At 40.6% G+C, this 22,309-nt stretch overlaps 2 protein-coding genes across 10 annotated transcripts; one reads left to right on the plus strand and one right to left on the minus strand.

Annotated features, from left to right (window-relative positions):
• Positions 1–2,441: 2,441 nt before the first annotated feature.
• On the minus strand, positions 2,442–9,152 carry C16H17orf75 (chromosome 16 C17orf75 homolog). The gene is made up of 10 exons (XM_064466900.1): positions 8,785–9,152; positions 8,437–8,517; positions 7,675–7,800; positions 7,103–7,243; positions 6,845–6,902; positions 6,063–6,182; positions 5,394–5,458; positions 5,142–5,278; positions 4,495–4,598; positions 2,442–3,892 (listed from the first exon to the last, which is right to left on the minus strand). The coding sequence occupies exons 1-10, from the start codon at positions 8,916–8,918 to the stop codon at positions 3,683–3,685; spliced, it is 1,176 nt and encodes a 391-aa protein (XP_064322970.1). The 5' UTR covers positions 8,919–9,152; the 3' UTR covers positions 2,442–3,682.
• Positions 9,153–10,522: 1,370 nt separating this feature from the next.
• Positions 10,523–22,150, plus strand: ZNF207 (zinc finger protein 207). 9 transcript variants are annotated; one of them, XM_064466891.1, is made up of 13 exons: positions 10,523–10,719; positions 12,317–12,443; positions 12,887–13,025; positions 13,626–13,796; positions 14,412–14,487; positions 14,980–15,027; positions 17,158–17,228; positions 17,952–18,112; positions 18,833–18,925; positions 20,102–20,344; positions 21,065–21,227; positions 21,402–21,585; positions 21,806–22,150. In XM_064466891.1, the coding sequence occupies exons 1-12, from the start codon at positions 10,679–10,681 to the stop codon at positions 21,560–21,562; spliced, it is 1,494 nt and encodes a 497-aa protein (XP_064322961.1). In that variant the 5' UTR covers positions 10,523–10,678; the 3' UTR covers positions 21,563–21,585; positions 21,806–22,150. The 9 variants fall into 9 exon arrangements, with proteins under 9 accessions (XP_064322961.1, XP_064322962.1, XP_064322964.1 ...); XM_064466892.1 differs by having other exon boundaries at positions 13,629–13,796; positions 21,402–22,150; XM_064466890.1 differs by having other exon boundaries at positions 10,524–10,719; positions 21,402–22,150.
• Positions 22,151–22,309: the final 159 nt, after the last annotated feature.

Raw genomic sequence — 22,309 nt, forward strand, 5'->3', positions numbered from 1 at the left:
TGAGATTGCTAACTCATTTTTATGTCTCTCTAAAAGTGTCTGTCTAAAAGATAAAGGGGAGAGTGAACTGCTGCTTTATTTCTCCATGAGATATAATGAAGATGCAGAACCAGCTTGGTTGTGTTGAAATTCAGGTCTTGTCCCACCATTTGATGGCTGACACTTCAGTGCAGTGGTGACCTCAGGACTGCAGGGAAGTTGATGACCAAGTACATTAGACTGCTTAAAATTTCTTACTGGGGTGGAGGATTGTTCTGTTTTAACATCAGTCTCTACTGAATGTCATAAAATCTTAGAGCCAACGTGTTCTCATCTCTTGAATCGATAGTGGGAACAACATACCCAGGAAGTTCTACAGCAAACCTCCAGCTGGTTTAGCTATTACGAGATAACTGAGCTTTCTGAGACTTGTAAACCTCTTTATTCATTCGTTGAGGCCTTTCAGCAAGGAAGGGTAAGGTGGGTTTTGTTGGGTTTTGTCAGTTAATACAGAAGTGTTACTGCCTGCTAGCACCATCCATTCTTCTTGCTGGCTAAAATAATTTTAGAAAGGCAAACTGAAGGACAGAAATATTGCCAGTTCCAGCGTATCTGGCACAGAGAAGGTGCCAAAAGCTGGCAGCCTTGATACACAGCCCTGATCACACAAAGTCATAAAACTCATTATCATCTTATTCCCATAGCTCCCATCATGTTCTGTATAGTAAGCATTGCAGCACATAACTGTTGGACAGAGAAATACTAATTGGTTTATATGCTGCTTCTCTTGGGGGTGGGTGGGGGGAACCCAAAACACCAAACCAAACCAAACCCTGATCTTTCAAAATGCAAGAGGTCTGTAGCAGTTAAATCTAAACTTGTGCTCTTCATATAGGCCTGGGGGATTTTGTGTTTGGTAGGTTTGGGTGTTCAGAGGAAGTTTGTTCATTTGTTTGTTGGTTTTGGTTGGTTGATGTTTTGGTGTGTTTGGTTTGTTTGTGGTTGTTTTTTTTCTTCTCCTAAAGGGTTTTAAATCAGACCCTTAAAACTACAGCAAAAATCTTTCAGGTTTGCAAATAAAGTGCACATCTCAGCATCTTCTGCCCTTTTCTGTGCTTCATCCTGAGCTTTGAACAGCTGATTGCTGAAGGAAGTTAAGCTTGTAACTCTCCAGGTGTTCATGCAGCTAAACCTGCTGCTCCTGTATTATTTATGATGATTTTGTTTCATTTCCTTTAAGCTGGGTTTTTGTTGTTGTTTTTAATAGAATCGATAATGGGAGGAAGCCAGTAAAGCCTGCAAATTCATGAGCTACCACGGTGTATTTCAGTGTGTGTGTGTGCTTGTGAGCATCTTTTGTTTAGCAGTTAAGTAACTGAATAGCAAAGTCACTGCAAAGCTGGCAGAAGCAAGATGATGTTAAAACTAAGGCTGCAGAAAGCAAGCAGTTATGTTTTTCATAATGCCAGCCACCTTCAGGGCTGGGAAAATTCAGGAAAAGGAACTTGCAACAGAAAAAGCTGTGACTGAAGCTGTCCACAGGTAACAAATTCAGCGGGACTGATATTGAACAATGCATTGCCTTGGAGAGAAGCCCCAGCAAGACTAAGTAAAGTTTTACAGTTAAGGTTAAAAATATCTGGATTTTGAAGAGTTATTTATAATTTACCTAGCAAACAAAACAAAAATCTTATTTAAATGTGTAGTATGGGTCACAGGATAATAGGACAATTCAGGTTATAAGGGAACTCGGAAGATCTCTAGTCCAACCTCCTGCCCGAGACAGGGTCAGCTAAGAGGCAGTGCAAGTTGTTCAGCCCTTCAGCCAGTTTATTCTTGAAAACTTTCAGGGCTGAAAACTGGGCAAAGCAGTTGCATCTCAGGAAGTTTATCACCACCAGCATTGCTGTGCCTGGGACTGACCTACTCACTGTAAACACTAAGGCCAGCCTGCAGAAAACCTGGGCCCACAAGGCGCTGGCCCAATTCTCCACCCAGCTGCAGGCACAAGAAACAGGACAGGAATACCGCAATAACTTCTTACACTCCTACCATGTCACAGCTACCTCCTTTCTGGCAGGTTTTTCTGCGCACCAAGCTCTTCCCTGCCTTCTTCTGATCAGGCAAAATACTAAACAATCAGTGCTCCAACTTTGTTCAAAACGTACAAGAGCAACAAAGGGTGATGTTTTACTGAGTAGTGCTGCTTTACTTACTCGTGAATAAAATATTCTGAAGGAAAACATTGTTACTTCTCAGAGCTCCTGCAAATGAGAGACTAAGGGGTTTGTTTTCTTCCAAACTTTTATTTTCTGCTCTGACTTGCCCACGTATGTTACATGTCACCTCGGCTGGCAGTATGACGCTTGCAGACTCCTGCACGTAACCCTAGCAGCTCCTCTGCATTGTGCAAATAAAGGCTTTTAAACAGGAGACATTTGTCATTTAACTTAGGCATGCTATTAAGGATTTGAATGTGTTTTATTGTAAAACTTATTATAGTTTCAACACAGAGGTGTCACAGGAAAGCATTCAACTTTTATCATCACAGTATACAGCACTGGCAGAACAGTCAAACCTAACTGCATTGGTAAGACTGTTACTGTTTCAGGGAGAGTAATTCAAATGTGCCAAGTCAGGCCTTCAAACACCCTCTGCTGCAAAGGGAAGGAACAGCAAGGTCTGCTTGTATCAGGTTTGCAGAAGTAGTCCTTGTTTATGGGTCACTCAGGCCTCATGAGTTTTTATTCCAGCTGTACCCAGAGTTTAAGTATTCTCCTGACTAAATGTAGGTAAGAATTCAATGCTGAAACACAATGAAATGTCTGAATAATTAGCTTGGGAAACTAGTCTACTTCATTTTCTGAAGAATTTTCTATTAATTTAAGATCATATTTAATCTGCCAAATTTTCAGGTTTAATTCTGCACGACTGAAACATATTATTATTTACAGTTATGCAAAATGGGTACCAAGAACATAAAAAGGTCTTGATCACAACGCAAGCTACCGAAGAATGGGATTCATCAAACGGCCTGGGAATTTACCGTGTCCATCCAGTGTCTGCATGCAGACATACCAGCACATACAAACCGATTCCTAAAACTCTGTTCAGTTTCATACCAATTAACAAGTTGTTTATCTAGTAACAGAAGAACAAATACCCAATTTGAAAGTAGAATGTGGAAACTAGCTACAGGCTTGTTACCTATGTTCTCTTATATAAACAAACATAATTAATTCACTTACTATGATTTATCCATGTTTATGCTTCTTTATATATTAAAACAAAAGTAACCAGATCTTAATGATTAGACATGATCATTTTAAAAATACTTTAACTATTTAAAACCCTGAAATGCTTGCCAGGTAAGGGATTTTGTGTGTGTGTGTATGTGTGTGTGCAATGACTGTAAAAACCAAATGTCATGATTTCCTCAGGAAAGGAGCGGCTCAGTTGGAGAATCTGGTAAGCACTGAAAACTATGCAGGAGTTTGTATAATCCGGTATTTACACATTTAAAAAAGCTCATACTGCTTTATCTAAAAAAGAGAAAAGGCAGATGAAACTGCAACTTAGGTCTGACTTGGATAATACTTTCAAGTAGAAATTTAAAATCCTGCAATAGTGAAACTAAGCTCAACAGAAGAAATTAATGATTTATACAATACACTCAAACGAGTATAGAATGATTAAGATAATTTTAAGCCACTGAAGTTTCTCTCATGAATTCCTCAAGGACAGTCACTACACTTCTGGCTTCTGGCATTTCTGCATGTTCTACTTTAACAATCTTCAAAAGGATGTCTCCACTGCCGCAGTTCTTTAGAAACATGTAACACTTGAACAAGGCGTAGTGGTTCATTTCAGCCTGGCGGATAAACCTTTTTAGGTTGTTAATGTCTTGTATAGCCTGGGAAAGAGAGTAACAAAGCATTTTCTTATCCTTCCTACATGGAAAGAAAACATACTATCACATGGAAAAGTGAAGGAAGACTAGCAGAAGCAAAAACATTTCCAATTGGAATTTTATATTACTACTCAAGAATAATGTAAGAATTGAGTACTGCCTGTGATGCATATTACCACTGTTACTGTAATGGTGCAAAGTGTGAAGACAGCACAACTTGATAATGCCCAAACTTGGATCAAGAGTTCTCTTCTATTATGGCAGATCACCTAAGAAGTGTAAACTACTGAATCCATGTTACCTAATTACAGGATATCTTGTGTGCGCAGCTCAAATTAACAGTATTTAAGGAAAAACAAACAAATTCATTTTAAATACAGGAAAATGCCATTGCAGTACTCACTGAAGGAATTTTCACACTACTTTACATTCTGGTCTTGTCAACTACAGGAAAACCAGTCCTCAACTTTAACTCTGAAGTTTATCACTTTATGATGTTTAGGCATCATAATTAACATAGAACTTTTATTTGCTGCAAAGAGAGTATTTGCTCCCTTGGTAACCCTGACGGCTTCTCCAAGTCTTCAACATGTATGAACAGGTACCTTCAATTTGAAGTTTTCCAAAATCTGCCGGAAGAGAAATGGATTTCCACCTTCAGCACCATTCACAAAAGCACGCATCCAGTCCTCGCAGAATCTATTGCTTCCTGTTACATGTTGAGGAACACAGAGAAGAGATGAGAAGAAGTGAATGACCTCAACATAAATACATAGCTGCATTCACCTGGTTTAATCACTCTGACATAACGACTGGTAACAGTATATACCTGGGCCAGGAAATTAGTCTGAAGAAAAACAATACATGTGGAAAAGAAAAGCAAACATAGCTACAGCAATTACATGGAATTCTGTTTTGATTGTTGAATCCCTTTTCACAACATTTGTCAAAAGTACAACAGGAAAAAAAAAAGTTTTGCAGCTTCCCTGAAGCGTACAGGTCATAGCTTCATGGTCTGCAAACTAAATGCATCGTGGATTTTATTATCAACCATTTTCAAATGAGAGTTTCAGTGTATCTGGTAAAACAAACTACTCTGCCACCTCACAGGAAAACAGATGATGTAGTTTCCAGCCAGAATCCAAACTTTCTGGGCACGAACCTATGAGCTTCTAAATACCCTCAACTACCTCTAACGTCCACAGCTCTCAGCAGCTGATGGATACAAGTGAGTAACATGAAGTACTCTCACCTGCATTATGCAACTGAGGCTGAGGTCCACTACAGTCTACAACCATTGACTTGTGCTGTTCCTCAGTCATGGCAATACACAAGGAGGTCATTGTGCCTTCCTGAACAAGTCCTTGGAGGCTGGCAGCTGCCAGAAACCTGACACAAAAAGCTCTTGTGAACTGCTTGCTTCTTTGCAATTCTTAAACAGCAAGAACAGGAGACTGTAATACACAAAAGCCAAGTATCTCACAGTAGCTCAAAGTAGCTTTACCTGCTAATGTCTTTTTCTGTTCTTTCATCTGCGTTTTTTACTTCCACAGGAGTGTAACTCAAAGCCTTAAACAACAACAACAAAAAAAAAAGAAAGCAAGCTAGATGCAACTTTGGTATTCTGTGGCTGTCTTGCAGTTACTAGCAATAAATAATGTACTTTAGAAATTTTTCTTTTCAGAGAAAGAGTAGAAGCTAAGAGAATACTCCATATTACAGTCATTGCAGCTGGTTTTGCATTCAGAAGAGATACAGCAGTGATACTCTATTAGCTACTCCATCCAAAGCCTCCTCAAGCTTGGGGATTAGAGCTAGGATTAATTTCTCTTTCCAGTGAATTACACGAGGCACATGTGCAATATAACATCCCTTTGGTTCAGAGGAAGGATAGCAGGGACAGCTTTCTCATGCTGTTTCTAATTTTCTCATTCTAATTTCAACTCAGACACTACTGTGTAATTTAAAACGAGTTAACTATAAAAATTAATAGAAGAAATTACTATGTGCTTCCTTAGCAATAAAACAGGGAAAGACTAGTTTCCCTGAATAAAATAAAAAAAAAAGCGTGTTCCTTATTTATTCCTGGCTTGGAAAGCAAAGGCAAGAAATATTTTTAACATGTTGGAGTCACTGAGGCTCCTTCTGAACCTTTTTTAGGAAATACACTTACAGCATGTAACAAAAAGGCAAGCTTCTCCTGGAAGAGCTGTACTACTCTGTGAATAGGGCATATGGCGTTCTCAAACCAGCTTCTCAGGTAGGGGTTAACATAGGTCTCCAAGGTTTTTTGCTGTAAGAAGTTGAAACATTAAAACTTTAGCTACAAGTTAGATTTCTACACAAATAAAAGCCTATAAATAATTTCTTCAACCTAAGATATTTGGATGTCAGAGCCTTCTTAATTTCAAACCACAGCAAAATAAAATGAGTTTGACGTTTAAAGCTACACTGTATCGGCAAGGAAGGGCTTTGCAATTAAGAAACAGACAGAACTATAATATTGTGGTATATACTGAGCAAAGACCATGCACACAGCAGACAGGATCAGAAAGGGACTTAAAATGTGTATTTTCTAGTAGAAAAATCATCACAAGAAAACCACTAAAAATCCTAAAAATTCAGAAGTGATAAGAATCCAGGTGGACATTGATAATTTTCCTGTAGACCATTACCTTTTATTAGTCATTCTTCTCTCTGAATTTGACTACAAGTTACCCGTAAGAGATTTGACTGGCACAAAAAAGTCCCCCTTTTTTGTCCTTTTGATTTGTGTGACTGATAGCACTTTAGACATTCACTGTCACTACAGTGAATCAAGTACCTGTCACAGTGTTTCATACTGGTACTTAAAACACCTATTTTGTCTCTATAAACTAAATCTTCCAAATTGCCTTAGTAATAAATGTAATAGTAATTTTCACTACTTTAAAAAAAAAAAAAAAAAGGCCTTACCGCCAAATCAAGGTTTATCTTCAGACTTTGAATGTATTTGTCCAGCTCAAGTCTGAAAGTATCTTCTTAAGGAAAATAAGATGCGTTGGTTAAGACCTGCATTTTTCTCTTTCAGTATATGGCTGTTATTGACATTTTCAATTACTGGAAGGTGTTCACAAACAAGCTGATTTCAAGTAGGAAACAGACAAAATGAGAACATAATTTTTACATCATCTCCCTCTCCACACAGATAAAGAAAGTTAAAGGTAAGGATATAGTTCCAGACCTTTCTCTGAGCCGCCTAAGAAACAAACAACATACTCTGGAGCACTGATGTCTGATTCCAGTGTTGCCATTTCTAGAAGATTTTCATGTTGGAAACGACAGTAATAACAACCAACTTTATATTCTGGTATGCTATGCAGAAAAACAAAACAAAAAACCCAATTATTTTGTTACAGAGACATGACAATAAGTAAGTGCAAAAAGCAGACATACATGATTTCTGTAAAGAATTTTCACCTGCTAGCACTAGTAGCTCCTATGGGCCTATATAGAGCTCTTAGACCTTCTCTTTTTTCCTCTGTAGTGCAATCAAGTAGTTTAAAGAGAAACATTCATAAACATGTATAGTATTTTTTAAGTATTCAAACAGTAAATTATTTACAGTATTTTTCTCAAAAATACCTAGGAGGAAAGTGCCATTGCATAAAGCTGTTATTAGCAGCAGCAATAGACTGAGAACATGGAATCAGGATTAAACCTAAGTGCAGCAGCAGATGGCAAGATGTGCAGTGCTGCCAGTGTTTCTTACAGTTTCTCATCCGCAAATAATTTTTAAAATTTACCTCAGCCCCACTGACGCTACATTCCCCATTCCATCAAACAGGGCTCCTTTAGTAAGACGCTTAGTGATAAAACTGCGCAATTCAGTCTCTGCTTCAGCTGGTAAGTTAGTGTCCAGCAAGGTGAGGCTTTAAAAAACAACAAGAAATCATTAGCAAAAAGCAGACGTTATTGTTTTGTTTCTCTGAACAACAGCAGAACCACCTGCTTCTAGAAGAGGGACCACTTTGATCTCTCTTTGGCTTACAGCTAGCATGCTCTGTGACTTCTGGCCCATTCAGTGGTTTCCCCAATAGACCAGAAGTCTGGAGTTGTGGTGTCAGCTGATGCTGAACTCCTCAGCAGCTATGAACAAGTCACTGCCCCTCTTTGTTCCAATGCTTCCCTGGTTGTAATACAGAGCAACAATTCCACTGCAGAGCTTGCGGAAAGATAAGATGTCCATTTAAAATTGTTTAATAGATTTTAATCATCTATTATCTACATGAGGACCTAGGTCAATAGAGAAACATCAAGTATTAGCAGCAAAGAAAACAAGAGTTCAAGAGATTATAGGTGTTTAATACATTATTTGAGCTCTGGAGTTGTGTCCATTCCCTAGGTATTCCAGAAAAAGCACCCGGGGACTTCAGTACGCTTTCACAGAGGTTTCTGCTTTGAAGGGACTTCAACGTCCTTGCTTACCACTCGCCTAACAGCAATATGGCAAGGACTTCAAAATGGGGAGTTACAAGCGATTATACAGGTCTGCAGATCGGCTTTACCTGAAGTCTTCGCTGGAGGGTGTCTCTGCTGCCGCGCTGCTGGGACTGCCATCCCCACCGCCTGCTCCCTGCTGTGAGGATCTGAAAATCAAGCCTGGTTGATTTGACCAGCCTTAACACACACAACAGGGAAAAGGGGCTGCAGCGGGGAAAGGTATGGCTCGAGGGTGTTTTAAACAGGGAATAAAGACGTTATGGGAGGAAAAAAAAATCTCTTCCGGGAGAGAAAGAGCAAAAAATAGAGAAAATTCAAGCAGCTACTGGCAAGGCCTAGAAGCGGCCCTCCCCCGGGCGGGCCCTACACGCCCCGGCCCCACCAGGCCCCGGCGGCGGCGAGCGGCCCCTTACCTGCAGCTCCGGTAGCTGTAGAGACTGTGGTAGGTGCTGCCGTGCCGCTCCGGCCGCCGCTCCTCGCCCGCACCGCCGCCCTCCTCGCTGCTCTCCAGCTCCCGCTCATCGCCCTCCGGCAGCGCCGGCAACATCCCGGCCCGCCGCCGCCGCCTGTGCCGCGGGGGAACGCGGCCCGCGCCGCCCGCCCGCTTCGGGCCCGCCGCTCTCCGCCCCGCAGGCAGGGCAGGGCGGGCGCAGTGCGGGGGCTGCGCTACAGCTTCTCCCCCTCCCCGAGTGGGTGTACCCCCGGCCGTGGGCCGGCCGCGCCGCTCTCCGCCGGCCGGGAGGAGCGTGGGCGGCTGAGGGGTCGCTGCGAGGCGGCTCCCAGGGGCTCGAATCGCCCGAGGCGCAACAGGCCGCGTCGTCACCCGGCCTGGAGCTGCGCCGGGTAAAGCTCGAGCAGCTGTGGTTGCTGCAGCTCCCGTTTGTGTAATTTACTGAAAAAAACAAAATGGATGCTATAGTACCTGTGCCCGTGCCGGTAATCTTTCAAAAGCTGTTCATTGATCTAATCTCAGGACCATCTCAAAGCATGCTTGATGGGATTAGTGGTGCTGCCTGTTTGGAGGGAGGGAAAAAAAAAGCCTGCTCTGCTTCTGAAATGCTCTTTTTTTCTGTTAAAACAGCATATTTGTTAGCTTGGCCTCGTAATGCCAAAGTTCTCACAGACAAGCCCTGTGGCCAAGGGCCACTGTGGGAAGCTGGCAGGTCTCCCAGGGGCTCAGGGACACTCGGGGGGCTAACAGAGGAACAATAGCTAGTGGGTGTAAGAGGGACCAACCCTGGCTGGGCACAGGGAGCTCAGGGAGATGCAAGGACTCACCATATTCCAATGTTTTGTAGTGTTCTTTGGAGGGGGGCGTTGTGCTCCCAATGCCTCCCCATCAGGAGGCAGCTGCACAGATCCAGGTAACCACCACCAAACCGCTGTGTGGAACAGCCTCTTTAAGAGACACCGGCTTCTTGCCCAGTCTGATTTCATCAGGAAAAAAACAGTTTCTCCTTGACATTAAACAGGGAGGTGGGAAACACAACCAGATGCCCCAGAGAGCTCTTCGCTGCTGAAGCCACACCTCAAATACCATGTTCAGTTTTGGGCCCCTCAGGACAAGAAGGACAACTGAGGTGTTGGAGTGTGTCCAGAGAAGGGCAATGAAGCTGGTGAAGGGTCCAGAGAGCAGGTCTTATGAAAGGTTGAGGGAGCTGCTAGTGTTTAGTCTGGGGGATTCTGAGGGAAGACCTTATTGCTCTCTACAACTACCTGAAAGGGGGTTATAGTGAGGTAGGGGTCGGTCTCTTCTCCCAAGTAACAAGCAATAGGATAAGAGGAAATGGCTTCAGGCTGCATCAGGGGAGGTTTAGATTGGATATTAGGAAAAATTTATTTACTGCAAGAGTGGTCAGCATTGGCACAGGCTGCCCAGAGAGATGGTGGAGTCACCATCCCTGGAGGTGTTGAAAAAAAAAATGTAGACACGGCACTTGGGGACATGGTTTAGGAGACCTGGGAGTGTTGGGCCGACGGCTGGATTTGATGATCTTAGAGGTCTTTTCCAACCTTAATGAATCTACGATTCAATACCCCCAGCCCACCGTGACGGCGTCTGAAACAAAACGGCGGCAAGGCGGGACAGCCCGCGAGGTGGCTGGGCCGCCGGGAGCCGGTCACGTGGGCAGCCCCTCCCGGCGCGGCGCATGCTGGGAGCTCGGAGGCGGTGGCGCCTGGTGGGACCGTGGCGGCCATTTTGTGCCTGCTTCGCTCGCCTTCGTGGAGCCGCTGCTGTGGGCGCTGCGGCTCGGGAAGGGGAGAGCTCGGCTGTCTTCTTTCTGTTAGGTCGGGAGCTCCGCCGCCATGGGACGTAAGAAAAAGAAGCAGCTGAAACCTTGGTGCTGGTATCCTTCTGTGTGGGACGAGGCGGGTGTGGGAAGCTGGGTGGAGGAGGGGAGCGGCCTGGCCTAGGCGGGTCTCCGTCCCGTCCTATACCACTCTCTGCCCGGCGCCTCCCTGGGCCGGGGCTCTTTCCTTCTCTCCACGGCCGTTACCGTTTGGTTCTGTGCTTGGTCCTGTTCCATTTTTGAGCTCCTCAGCGCGGGGATGGGGCCTGGTCTGTGCCCTTCCTCTGCTTCCTCCCCCCCCGCGGCCTAGTCCGCCAGCGCCCGTCCGCCTCGCTTGAGGCCTCGGCCCCGCGTCCGCTCGGTAAGGCCGGGGCGGGCCGCAGTTTCTCCGTCCGTCCTTGCTGATCCTGTGGCCAGGCCCGGCGGGACTGCCGAGATCGTGTGGAAAATGGAGAACGGTCTTCATTCTCTGGGGGTGGGATGTTAACGGAAGAAAACGCTGCCTGTGATAAATACAGTTAATTCAAGAAGCGGGGCAGATGTGGTTAAAAGACAACTTAAAAAAAAATTTTTTTGGGGTGGGGGGTTGAAATTTCTAATTACTTTATCGAAGTCACGTAGGATTTCTCATTCAGAAATACCGGTGGATTTTCCTTCAATCGTTCCTTCACAATCTGCTTTTTTTTTTTTGTGGGGGGTGGGGGGTGTGGGGTGTGTGATTGCAGATTTATCTTTTCTCTAAAATGTTTCTGCCCAATTTAGAATCGTTTAATAAAGGACTTTATAAGTTGCTCTGAGATCCTTTACCACTTTACGTTGGAAGGCATCTGTGCTTCTATTTTAGGTATTAATATATTTCAGGTTTTGGTGGAAGCGAGGGTACGCATTGTGTTAATAAGGAACAGCTAATAATTTGTCTTGCTTAGGATATGTTTGGAGTGTTGGCTGAAATACTAAAGCTGACCGGCAGAAAGGAAATGGCAGTTTGCCTTTTCTGTCACATAGATGCCCAGAAAGATCTTTACTTGAAATGTTTCTGCTTAAAAACAGAGAATTCTTTCATGACCACAGCAAATTATGCAGTGTTGTAAGGATTGATAGCTGAATGACTGAAAAAGGAATTTTTAACTGAAACTTTCGCTCTCTTTTATAAATGTTAGCTACTGATACTTGTTATTAAGTAGGGACTTCTAAGTATTTAGCATCACTTCCCTTTTGTGGAGTTCAAGTCTATTTCTCCTTTAATGCTTTAGCAACTTTTTTTTTAATCTACACATATGCAGAGAAGGAATGAGTCTGCTTAGAAATAACTAGGACTTGAAAGGCGTTACACAGAATATGGATTAAAATTATTCTGATTGAGTGCACACATCTTGCCAGTTTTGTGCCTATCTGAAGAGTGAAATGCTGGATGGTGTAAGGGGGAGGTTTGGTTTCAGGTGTCCATGAAATATTTGTCATGCTTTGAATGCTCAGAGATGCTTCCTATGGGTTTGGTGGGGTTGTTTGTGGTTGGTTTTTTTGTTTTGTTTTGGTGTTTTTTTGTGTGTGTGCTTTTTTTGTAGGGAAAAAAAATCACAATTATGCTAATTAGCTTAATGTTGTATAGAAGGTCACTTTCAGGATTAAATGTTTCCTTAACAGTCTTCAATAGGTATTGTAACAGGGATTTTGATGATGAAAAAATCCTTATTCAGCATCAAAAAGCAAAGCACTTTAAATGCCATATATGTCATAAGAAGCTGTATACAGGACCTGGTTTAGCTATACATTGCATGCAGGTAAGACATTTTAGACTTAAATAATCTAAAATTGGAATTACTAGTGAACTTAAAAAGGTAGAGGTTCGGGGCCTTCCAGAGTCTTAAAAACCAATGAGAAAAAGACAGCAATGGTCTGTTCCTAGATCAGGAGTTGTGCTGTGTCAGCAGTCACGTGGAGGGTATGCAGCAGAGATCTCTGCCATCATTTTTGGGGTGTAGGAGGAGTGAAGGAATTTTGTTGTCTTGGTGTTCGGAAGACAAGTTTATATAAACTGGTTTTCGAAGCTAATAGTAGCTAACAGTGATTAGGAAGCACGTGTCAAGAAAGGGCTTGGCCAGAGAGGTTCTTCCCATTAAGGATGTTCTTTTTGTATCTTGAAACTGGCTGAAGAATGCATAGAATCTACCTTGAATTGTGGTCAGCAAGAGTTTGTTTGGTTTTTTTTTCCCTTTTCCTTTAGGTACATAAAGAAACAATAGATGCTGTTCCAAATGCTATTCCTGGAAGAACAGACATTGAACTGGAAATCTATGGCATGGAGGGCATTCCAGAAAAAGATATGGAGGAGCGGAGGAGGTTACTTGAACAAAAAACTCAGGGTAAAGTGTAATCTAGCTAGTTATCTGTCATTTCCCTAGTCTGTTGCTTATTGATACAGGTGTCACTTCTCAGAAGAGTAAGGGTTGGGTTTAATGCCTTCTCTAACTGCAGCTCTAGACATTTGTGAGTCATGTAGAAGGATGAGAGAGATTTTTTCTTCTCCTGTTCAGAAATAGCTGCATGCCAGTGCAGCTGTAACAATCACCTAATGAATGTGGGGATGGTGGTTTTATTTTTAAAGGTAAGGGGAGGAAAGGCCAGAGGTGATACAAGCCTGATGATGCCCAAATACTTGGATTTCTTTGCTATTTAAGTATACATTTGTTTGAATTGCTTTGGTTCATTCTGGACAGCATGAGACTGACATGAGGGAAGACCCCCATTTATGTTGAGGGTCACTACAGCGCGAGTCCCTTTCCTTCACTTTATTGTTTGTACGTGTAGATAGGCTTACAGTTTTTCTTTGTAATTCTCTGAATTTTTGAACACGATAAGATTTGAATTTTATTACTTTTGTTCCAGCTAGAATACCCCAGATAAAATGAACTTCATAGAACATAATTTGCCTTCAGTCTGACTATATACCTTGTATTCTTTAGCAGAGAGCCAGAAAAAGAAACAACAGGATGATTCTGATGAGTATGAAGATGATGAATCTGCGGCTTCAACTTCATTTCAACCGCAGCAAGTTCAGCCACAGCAGGGGTACATTCCCCCGATGGCACAACCAGGTTTGCCTCCTGTGCCAGGTGCACCAGGGATGCCTCCAGGTAAGATGGTCTTTTAAGCTAGTTACAGAAAGGCTGAGTAAAAATACAAATTGCTGCATGTATGCTGAATAATAATCTGTCCTTTCTAGTATTGGGTGTTAGAGGTCACAAAATAGTTTTGTGAGGTGCACAAAAGCAATTTCTTTCCTCTTTTTTTAATTCTTCCCCCATTCTGTGTGTGCATGCACATCTTCCTTTGTGAAATAGATTAAAATAGCTAATGCTTGCATCTAGATTGAAGGAATGTTAATATGGTAGTAAGACAGATTAGTACTTTGAACATAAGTCTACCAATGATATTTGTTTGCAGTATTTTGTAGCAAGATTTTAAAAACGGCAGAAAGGCTGTCGTATATCTAGAGACTGCTAGCATTGAACAGGTAGCTTATACATAGGCCACAAATGCATTGAAGAAAGTATTTCAGTCAATGACTGAGTGAAAGCTGGTATCTTCTCATATTTTCTGTAATGATAAGGCATGTTCTTTGGACACTACTAAGAAAAGAGTCTTTTACAGCTTCCTGTAAAGCATTTATCCAGTCTAAATTTATTAGATGAGATTTGTATCTCAACTGTATGTTGTCAGAATTGTTTAAAATTTATTTTTCTTCTAAGGTATACCACCATTAATGGCAGGTGTTCCACCTATGATGCCTGGAATGCCTCCAGTTATGCCTGGAATGCCACCTGGGTGAGTAGAAAGGAAGACTTAATATTACATGTTCATACTGTGTATTGTAAACTGTCACAGAAAAGTAAAGCTAGTTAGAAAAATGTATGTAGGAACCTGTGAACTCTGTAACCTTAACATTAAGACTAACCAAAGAACTGGATGGCTGTAAACCAACACTAAAAATACAGCCAAACTGTGAGTTCACGTATAAAGTATGTTGCCTTTGTCTTAACTTTATTGAGTAGCAGTATAATAATTTAAAGTTTTATTATGTTGGTTTAGAGCCTTCTGTGAACCACTGTTCCTTTGTGTGTTGCACGTATGTTGTGCATCTGGTTGTCAGTCATCAACCTAACAGGAGAAAAATGCTGGATAGTTATAATTTGTCTTGTGTTTTGGGCAAAAGTAAGATGTTGATTTTTATGTTTGTTTGGGGTTGACACCATACCCTATCACAATGTGTTTGGAAAATCACAGTTAGATTTTTGATTTTGTCATAAATTTTCACAGATTACATCAGCAGAGAAAATACATGCAGTCATTTTGTGGTGGAAACATGTAAGCATCTCATTAATGTAATAATAGGTACATTCATTATGCCATTTTATATCGTGTTTTTGATAAGCTTGAAACTGTCTTACTGAAACCCTCTGAATATTGCCTGAGAATTGGGGGAAAATGTTTAGTTAGGTTTAATTATTGTATAATACCTGTAGTTTTAATGCTTTATCTAAATGAATATTAAAAAAATATATGCTATGAGAAATGCATTCTAAAAAATATTAATGAAACAGACCCTTAGGGACTTATAACTGCTCTTGAAGCAGAGTACAGCTCGAACTTTTACACTGTGGGACATACTGCAGGAACTTTGCTTCTAAGTTTTAAAGTTCACTGAGGTGGAAGGTTGTTCTCTTCTGAGACATGAATGTTGTTTTAACAGCCTTTGAATTTAAAAATTATGTCATAGTTGACCATCTCGTGCTCATTATGACTGTAGGTTTTCTGCGTGGAAACCGAACAGAATTATTTTCAGGCTTGCTGGTGCTCGGTCCTCCTAAAACTCTTTGTTAACTTCAGGTGAAGTAAAAGACAAAATTATTTGCCAGAAATTCACTGCACTTCCATTTTGGTGAAATTTTGGGGGTGGGGTGTTATATTATGTGTTTACCTAGTTTAATCTAAATTTCTGCTTACTTAACCTGATGATATTTTCTTTAAAAATGAGCAAAGAATAATTAGGACTTAGGAAGCAATTTTTTTTTTACTGTGACACTAGTTCTGGTGGCAGGAGGCAGCGAGCATCCAGCACTTTTTCTTGGGCCTAACAGTTGTCAAAATGGGTGGCAAGACTGATTTTGCCTTCTCCAACCATCAGTCCAAAAAAGGGTCTGATGGTAATATGTTCCCAGTCCTCACTGCTTCTGCATTGGTTTTTCCTTCTGTAGCAGTGGTAGACAAGTTGAGAATAAAGATAAGACTGGGTAGCAATTTGCTTTGCAGAATGAATGCTCACCTGTTGATGATGATGATTTGAAACTTCAATGGTGAAGGTTTCTTGACTTTATCATGCAAATAGAAACTGCTTCTTAGTGGGGTTTTGGTGTGCACTTTGGCTGCTCCCTGTCTGCTTATCTTGCTAACTAAAGTAATAAGCGTTCCTTTGTTTCCCTAATCCAGCTTCAAGCATCTGGAAAAATTTAAGCAAACTTAAGTTACACATGCTTTTGTTCCCTGTAAAGGAATCACATATATTCATTTATAGCTTCCCAGTTTAAAAGCACTTAGTGTTGTAGACAGCTTATTTTTTATGAGTTGCAGCCCTGTGCAGGAGGAATTTGCTTATGTTAAGGGTATTATGTGTAGTTTAATTTGTAATGTGGTTTACCAGATAGGCAGTATCTAAATGACTCCTTTTCTGTTAGGAAATACAGACCATGTTTTTTTTTTCCACGCATCAGTAGCAAGGGAAAAAAAGTCCCAAACCTGTTCTTAATATGAAGGAAAAATCTGCCATAATAAGGACTTCTCGTTTGGAGGAAAAAAAATCCCCCACAAAAAAAACCCAAAACCCTGCTTTTCTGTCCTTAGCATAGGAAATATTTAACATAATTGAAACCCCAGATGCTTTCTTGCCCTGGGATCTCTGCTCTATTTTTATCAGTACTTTGTGGATAGTTTTGCAGGTTTGGGTTGCCTGCAGCTCACTAGAGGAAGGAGAGCATGTTAAAATAGTATGAGGGTGCTGTAACCACATAGACTTGTAGTGTCAGAAAGGAGTAATAGCAGATGTACAGCAATTTTAGTGTGACTGGAGTTAGCTGGTTTTCCTACTTTCAGATTTTCTGAGTGTTCTAAGATCAGGTTCTTGGAACACTGCTAAAACTAGTAGCCTGAAATAGATTTCAAGAGACACCAGTTATGGAAATCTGATAATGTGGAAGTGAAAGCTTGAGGAATTAAAGTTCAAATAAAAAGTGTTTGGAGGTTTTCTTTGTTTTTTGGTTTTCACTTTTTTTCCTTGTGGAAAAACACTTGTGCCTGTGGAGTCAGCTGGTTTTGAATTGCCTCTGTTGAGAGCTTCTAGAAATTATTTACCATAATTTTTTGTCTAAATACAGGTATGTGCCAATTGTCTTAAGAGTTTATCATGAGTGTTCATACCAGTGCTCATTTTCTGTTTAACAGGATGATGCCAATGGGTGGAATGATGCCTCCTGGGCCAGGGATACCACCTCTTATGCCTGGCATGCCACCAGGTAGGTCACAGAATCACAGAATGGTAGGGGTTGGAAGGGACCTTTGGAGATCATCTTGTCCAACCCTGCTGCTTGAGCAGGTAGACCTAGGGAGGATGGGCAAGATGATCTCCAGAGGTCAGGGTTGTTGAACTCAGTGTGCTGAGAGCTAAATTATATTTTGCTTATTTCCATTGAGATTTAGGATTTATATAAAGAATATCCAGATTTATGCCACGAACTTGGTGTGGATTGGTTGCCACAGAAGCCATTCTTTTGCACACGTGAAGGAGTAGTTTTATGCCTTTTGATTATGAATAATTATTTGTATTTTATACCATTGTGAATGTAAAAAATAAAAGATAGTTTTCTCCTCCTATTATGCTTTCTTCAGCTTTTGTGCTGCCTAGTCTATTTTCAGCCCCATCTTTTAATGTCTGTGGCTGCAGCTGGAAAATTAATAGTGATTGAATTGATTTATTGATAGCATAAACTTCATCATTGAAGCTCTAATAGAAAACAATTTGATTCATTATTACTCTGAAGTCTTTGAGGTTACTGCCTACGCTTGGATGTTTATTGGTGACTTGACATTACGCTTTGTCGTGTTTTATTTTACTATTACATTAAAAATACATATTCTTTGGGAAAGTCTTTGTTCTAAGGAACACTGAACAGAATCCTCTAAAGGAATATTCTTACTTCCTTCAGCCTAATTTGTTACTGGTTCTTTCTGGTTTGTAGGTATGCCACCGCCTGTGGGTCCTCGTCCTGGGATGCCTCCAATGACACAAGCACAGCCTGTTACAGCACCGGGCATTCTTAACAGACCTCCAGCTCCTGCTGCATCAGCACCTACCCCCCAGCCTCCAGTTACTAAACCACTCTTCCCAAGTGCGGGGCAGGTAACGTATCTCATAGCCTGGAATCTATTGTTACATTCTTCATATTGCCACTGTGTGAACAGTGTCTATTCTGTATTTTTGAGGAGGCCTGAGAAGTGACTGGTCAAGTGTCTTGCTTGTGCTCTTAAGTTTAATTCAGTGTAGCGCTTGAATGAATTTTAAAAGATTCTTTTGTTTGTCTTAAAACAGCCATGAAACCAGACAGAAGTTCTGTAAGCACGTGGGGAATGAAGGAGTAGGCAAAGCACTTTTTTCTTTAATCCCTTCAGTTTGTCGTTTATGAGGGTGCTTTGGGTGGGTGAAGGGATGTGTTAGTCAGCTACAGGAATCTTACTGCATGAAACTACCTAAAATTTTCCAGAGTATGAATCTTGACATGACTTACTCTCCTGTTCTTTTCATAAGAGTTTAGGAGTAAGTTACGGTAGTAAAAATTTGTTTAAATGTTTTGGGGAGGGAAGTGGGGAATTGATAGTAGCTTATGACCTCTACCCTTCGACTGCACTTGTTTAAGTCCTGAAGTTTTTACTTGCTTTCAAGTATAATTGCAGAAACCTTCATAGTGTACTATTTGCATTTTGGACTTCTGCAGTGAAGATTCTCATTTACAAAACCAGTCTTTTCATAAGAAAGGGCTTAGCATAAGAAATCCTTTCATCTGGATACTTTCCACCCATTTGTTTGGAGACTTTTCACTGTTTCCTTTCTTTTATGCTACAGATGGGGACACCTGTCACAAGCTCAAGTACAGCTTCCTCCAATTCAGAAAGTCTGTCAGCATCTTCTAACGCTCTGTTTCCTAGCACAGCACAAGTACGCAGGAAGTCACAGTTAAAAACAAATTGCTTTGCAACTTAACCCTTTGGACCTTTCTGTAAAATCCAAAATTGACTAAACATCTTCAGATAATTTCTGTTATATTCCTGATTATGTTTAGCTGGTAAAACTGCAAGAGTCCTTGATTGGGAGTTGCATCTGACTAGAAATAAGCATGTCAAAGTCCCCAATTTTTCTTAGTTTGAAAGAACGAAATGTTACATCCTGGTTCTAAAGGGTTAAAAAGGCATGAAATCAGTTAAATGCATTTTAGTGGGCAGTGGTTAGCTTGATGCATGGTGAAGGCTTTTTAGTTCATGTTGTTTAATATGGTGCATCATAACGTTAGGGAATTTTGTAATTTGCATTATGCGCAAAAATGGCAGTATTCTCTTTTGGCAAGTTCAGATAATTGTAAATGTATAGTGACTAGAAACAGAAGCATTCTCTCAACTAAAGCTTGCTTTGGAGATTGCTGCGTCTTCAAGCAAACTTCTTGTCTGACAGTTATAATTTAAGAAAAAAAGTAGAAAAGATGAGATGCTGGAATGTAGTGGATATCATATCTGCCTTCAGTTGATTCTTAATTCACAAGTGAGATTAAAGGTCTCTAGAGAGACATAGTACTTTGTGAAAATACTGCAGTATTTTTATAGAGAGAACGCTTAAAACAAAAAGCCTGGCAAAATAGAGCTTTCTTAAATATTTAAAATACTTGTATACCTAATTTTAATGAATACTAACATTTTGAGCTGTACTCTATAAACTAATGGTTGCTAAAATATGCTAATAATTCAATGATAGAACAGTGGCTTTATACTTATAGGCTCTTAATAAAACAGTGGTTCAGGAGAGATTTAGAAATTTACCAAATACAGGATTTGAGGTAGAATTTTTGATAGTGGGCTTTTTTTGTTGTTCCTTTTTTCTAGTTGTGGCTTTTGACCTGCAAATTTTAGACTTTCCAGTGTATGTGTGTGTGTATATGTGTGTATACTGGGATTTATTTTGTTTTATTTTCAGTTGCTCTAGTATGTGATAAGGCTGAACTTTACTTTTGTCAAGCTTGTTTTAATTATGTATCTTACTGGAAGGTTTCAGTGGTTTAAGAGACATCATTTAAGTTTCTTATGCTTTGAGAAATAAATATTGATCTATCTCTGTGTTTCACAGGCTGCAGCAGCTGTTCCAGGTCCAGTTGGTACTGATTTCAAACCTTTGAATTCTACACCTGCAACAACAACAGAACCCCCAAAACCTACATTCCCTGCTTACACACAGTCTACAGCCTCAACCACTAGCACGACAAACAGTACTGCAGCTAAACCAGCTACATCTATAACAAGTAAGCCTGCTACCCTCACAACAACCAGTGCAACCAGTAAGTTGATCCATCCAGATGAGGATATATCACTGGTAAGTTAAAATATTTTCATTGTCTTACTGAAAAAATGGAATTTATGCTGATATGGCTGATTACATAGAATTGCAGCTGCATTATGTGTATTTTAATAATGGTGAGAGTGCAAAGTGTGCAGAATTAATATAAGACAGCCATGTATCAAGAAAACTTTGGTTGCAAAGTGATGGCTGGTTGCGGTGATCCTGCTGCAGATCTAAGCTTTTTTTGTTGGTGGTGATAGGAGACTACTCAATCCAAAATACATTTTGGACTTTTTCTCTGTATTAGTTGAGCTTGAAGTCAGGTAGATATAGCTAATGAGTGTAGGACAAAAGATTTACTGGTTTGAAGTGGTCTTGGTGCTATTACAGCAGTCCAGAATATGGAATTTGAATTTTTAAAAATGAGCCTTAATTTCAGTTCAGATTTCTTTCAATTTCTGTTTGGTTTTTTTGTCTTACCATGTTATTAGGAAAAGGCTTTCTTCAGTTGAGAGAGGAAGGCAATTTGTGTTGCATGCAAAATGCTAGATTGGCTGGTATTAATACAGTAACTTTGAAGGAAGGGGGAAAAATCCAAATGCTACTGTGTAATGTTACTAGTAGCAGTCTCTGAACTTGTACTTGAAATAGTTCAGGACTGTACTGTAATCTACTTTGTTACACTTTCATTTACTTTGTTTTTGGTGAGTTTTAACCTTACAATATGTTATGGTTGTCTCTTCCTGGTTTTAGGAAGAGAGAAGGGCACAGTTGCCTAAGTATCAGCGTAATCTTCCTCGACCAGGACAAGCTTCCTTGGGTAATCCACCAGTTGGACCAATTGGAGGTATGATGCCACCACAGCCAGGAATTCCTCCACAGCAACAAGGAATGAGACCTCCCATGCCACCTCATGGTAATCATGTTTCCCAGCTTTCTTTTCTTGAACAGACTTTGCTATAAACTTTTATAAAACTTGAAGTGGCGTATATGGAGGGGGGTGTGTGTGAAGATTTTTACAAAATGCAACTTCTGCCCATTATTTAAAAAAAAAAAAAAATTATTTGCATCTTAAATGTTCTGTTTATAGGTCAGTATGGTGCTCATCACCAGGGCATGCCAGGATATCTTCCTGGAGCAATGCCTCCATACGGTCAGGGACCTCCGATGGTTCCCCCTTACCAAAGTGGACCTCCTCGACCTCCAATGGGAATGAGACCTCCTGTAATGTCGCAAGGTGGCCGCTACTGATGCTACTACACACGCTCTAATAGGTTTGGAGATTAAACCTTTTCTCATCTTGTGCTGTTAATATAGCCGAGCTTCCGTCAATTAAGGCTTCATTGTGACTTTAAAAAAATAAGTATCTTCCCACATGCAAGGAGCTATTGGACATTCTTATTTTACACGGGAAAAATTATTTGGAATAATAACAGGAACTTTTCCTGATGTTGCAATTTATACTGTATGGCTTCTTTTTCATGTTTCATCTAGGTTTTTAGAAGTGAAGTATAGTAAATATGGTTCGTTAAATTGTGAAGGCGCTGGAATTACATGAACATACCACCTTAAAGGCAAGTTCTGTAACATTATGTTGCTATTTGTGAAACAATGCCTTCACAGCACTTCAAGTGCTGTTGGACTTCATGTCCCCAACATAGTTTGGTGAGGGCTGTAACTGTTCCCAACTACTTGTACATTTAAGTCTGAACTTGTAACAATATTTAATGTATTTAGAGGTTCTCCTGTTTCAGGGTTTAAGTAAACTGACCCACTAAGGTCGTGTGACTTTTCTGTACTGTTATAAACTTCATTGTAATAAAAGAAGAGAAAAATTTATATGCCTTCTTATTCATGACCAGCTGTGGACAACTGCCTGAAAGGTTTGTACAGATGCATGCCATGGTAGCTACTGGTGTAATGAACACAGTTATTGGTGCTCTTTTGGTAAAATCTGAATTCCTTGTTCTAAAATTAAATCACTCCATAGCTGCACGT

The sequence above is a fragment of the Phalacrocorax carbo genome, chromosome 16 (genome assembly GCF_963921805.1).
Source record: "Phalacrocorax carbo chromosome 16, bPhaCar2.1, whole genome shotgun sequence".
Lineage (NCBI taxonomy): Eukaryota > Metazoa > Chordata > Aves > Suliformes > Phalacrocoracidae > Phalacrocorax > Phalacrocorax carbo.

Coding starts and splice junctions, on each gene's coding strand:
- ZNF207 (XM_064466891.1), top strand. CDS start 10,679: ATGGGACGTAAGAAAAAGAAGCAGCTGAAACCTTGGTGCTG. Junction 18,113..18,832: donor TCTTCCCAAGTGCGGGGCAG/GTAACGTATCTC, acceptor TTTATGCTACAG/ATGGGGACACCTGTCACAAG. Junction 21,228..21,401: donor ACCTCCCATGCCACCTCATG/GTAATCATGTTT, acceptor TTCTGTTTATAG/GTCAGTATGGTGCTCATCAC.
- C16H17orf75 (XM_064466900.1), bottom strand. CDS start 8,918: ATGTTGCCGGCGCTGCCGGAGGGCGATGAGCGGGAGCTGGAGAGCAGC. Junction 6,183..6,844: donor AGATAAACCTTGATTTGGCG/GTAAGGCCTTTT, acceptor AACTTCTTACAG/CAAAAAACCTTGGAGACCTA. Junction 5,279..5,393: donor ACAGAAAAAGACATTAGCAG/GTAAAGCTACTT, acceptor TTTTTGTGTCAG/GTTTCTGGCAGCTGCCAGCC.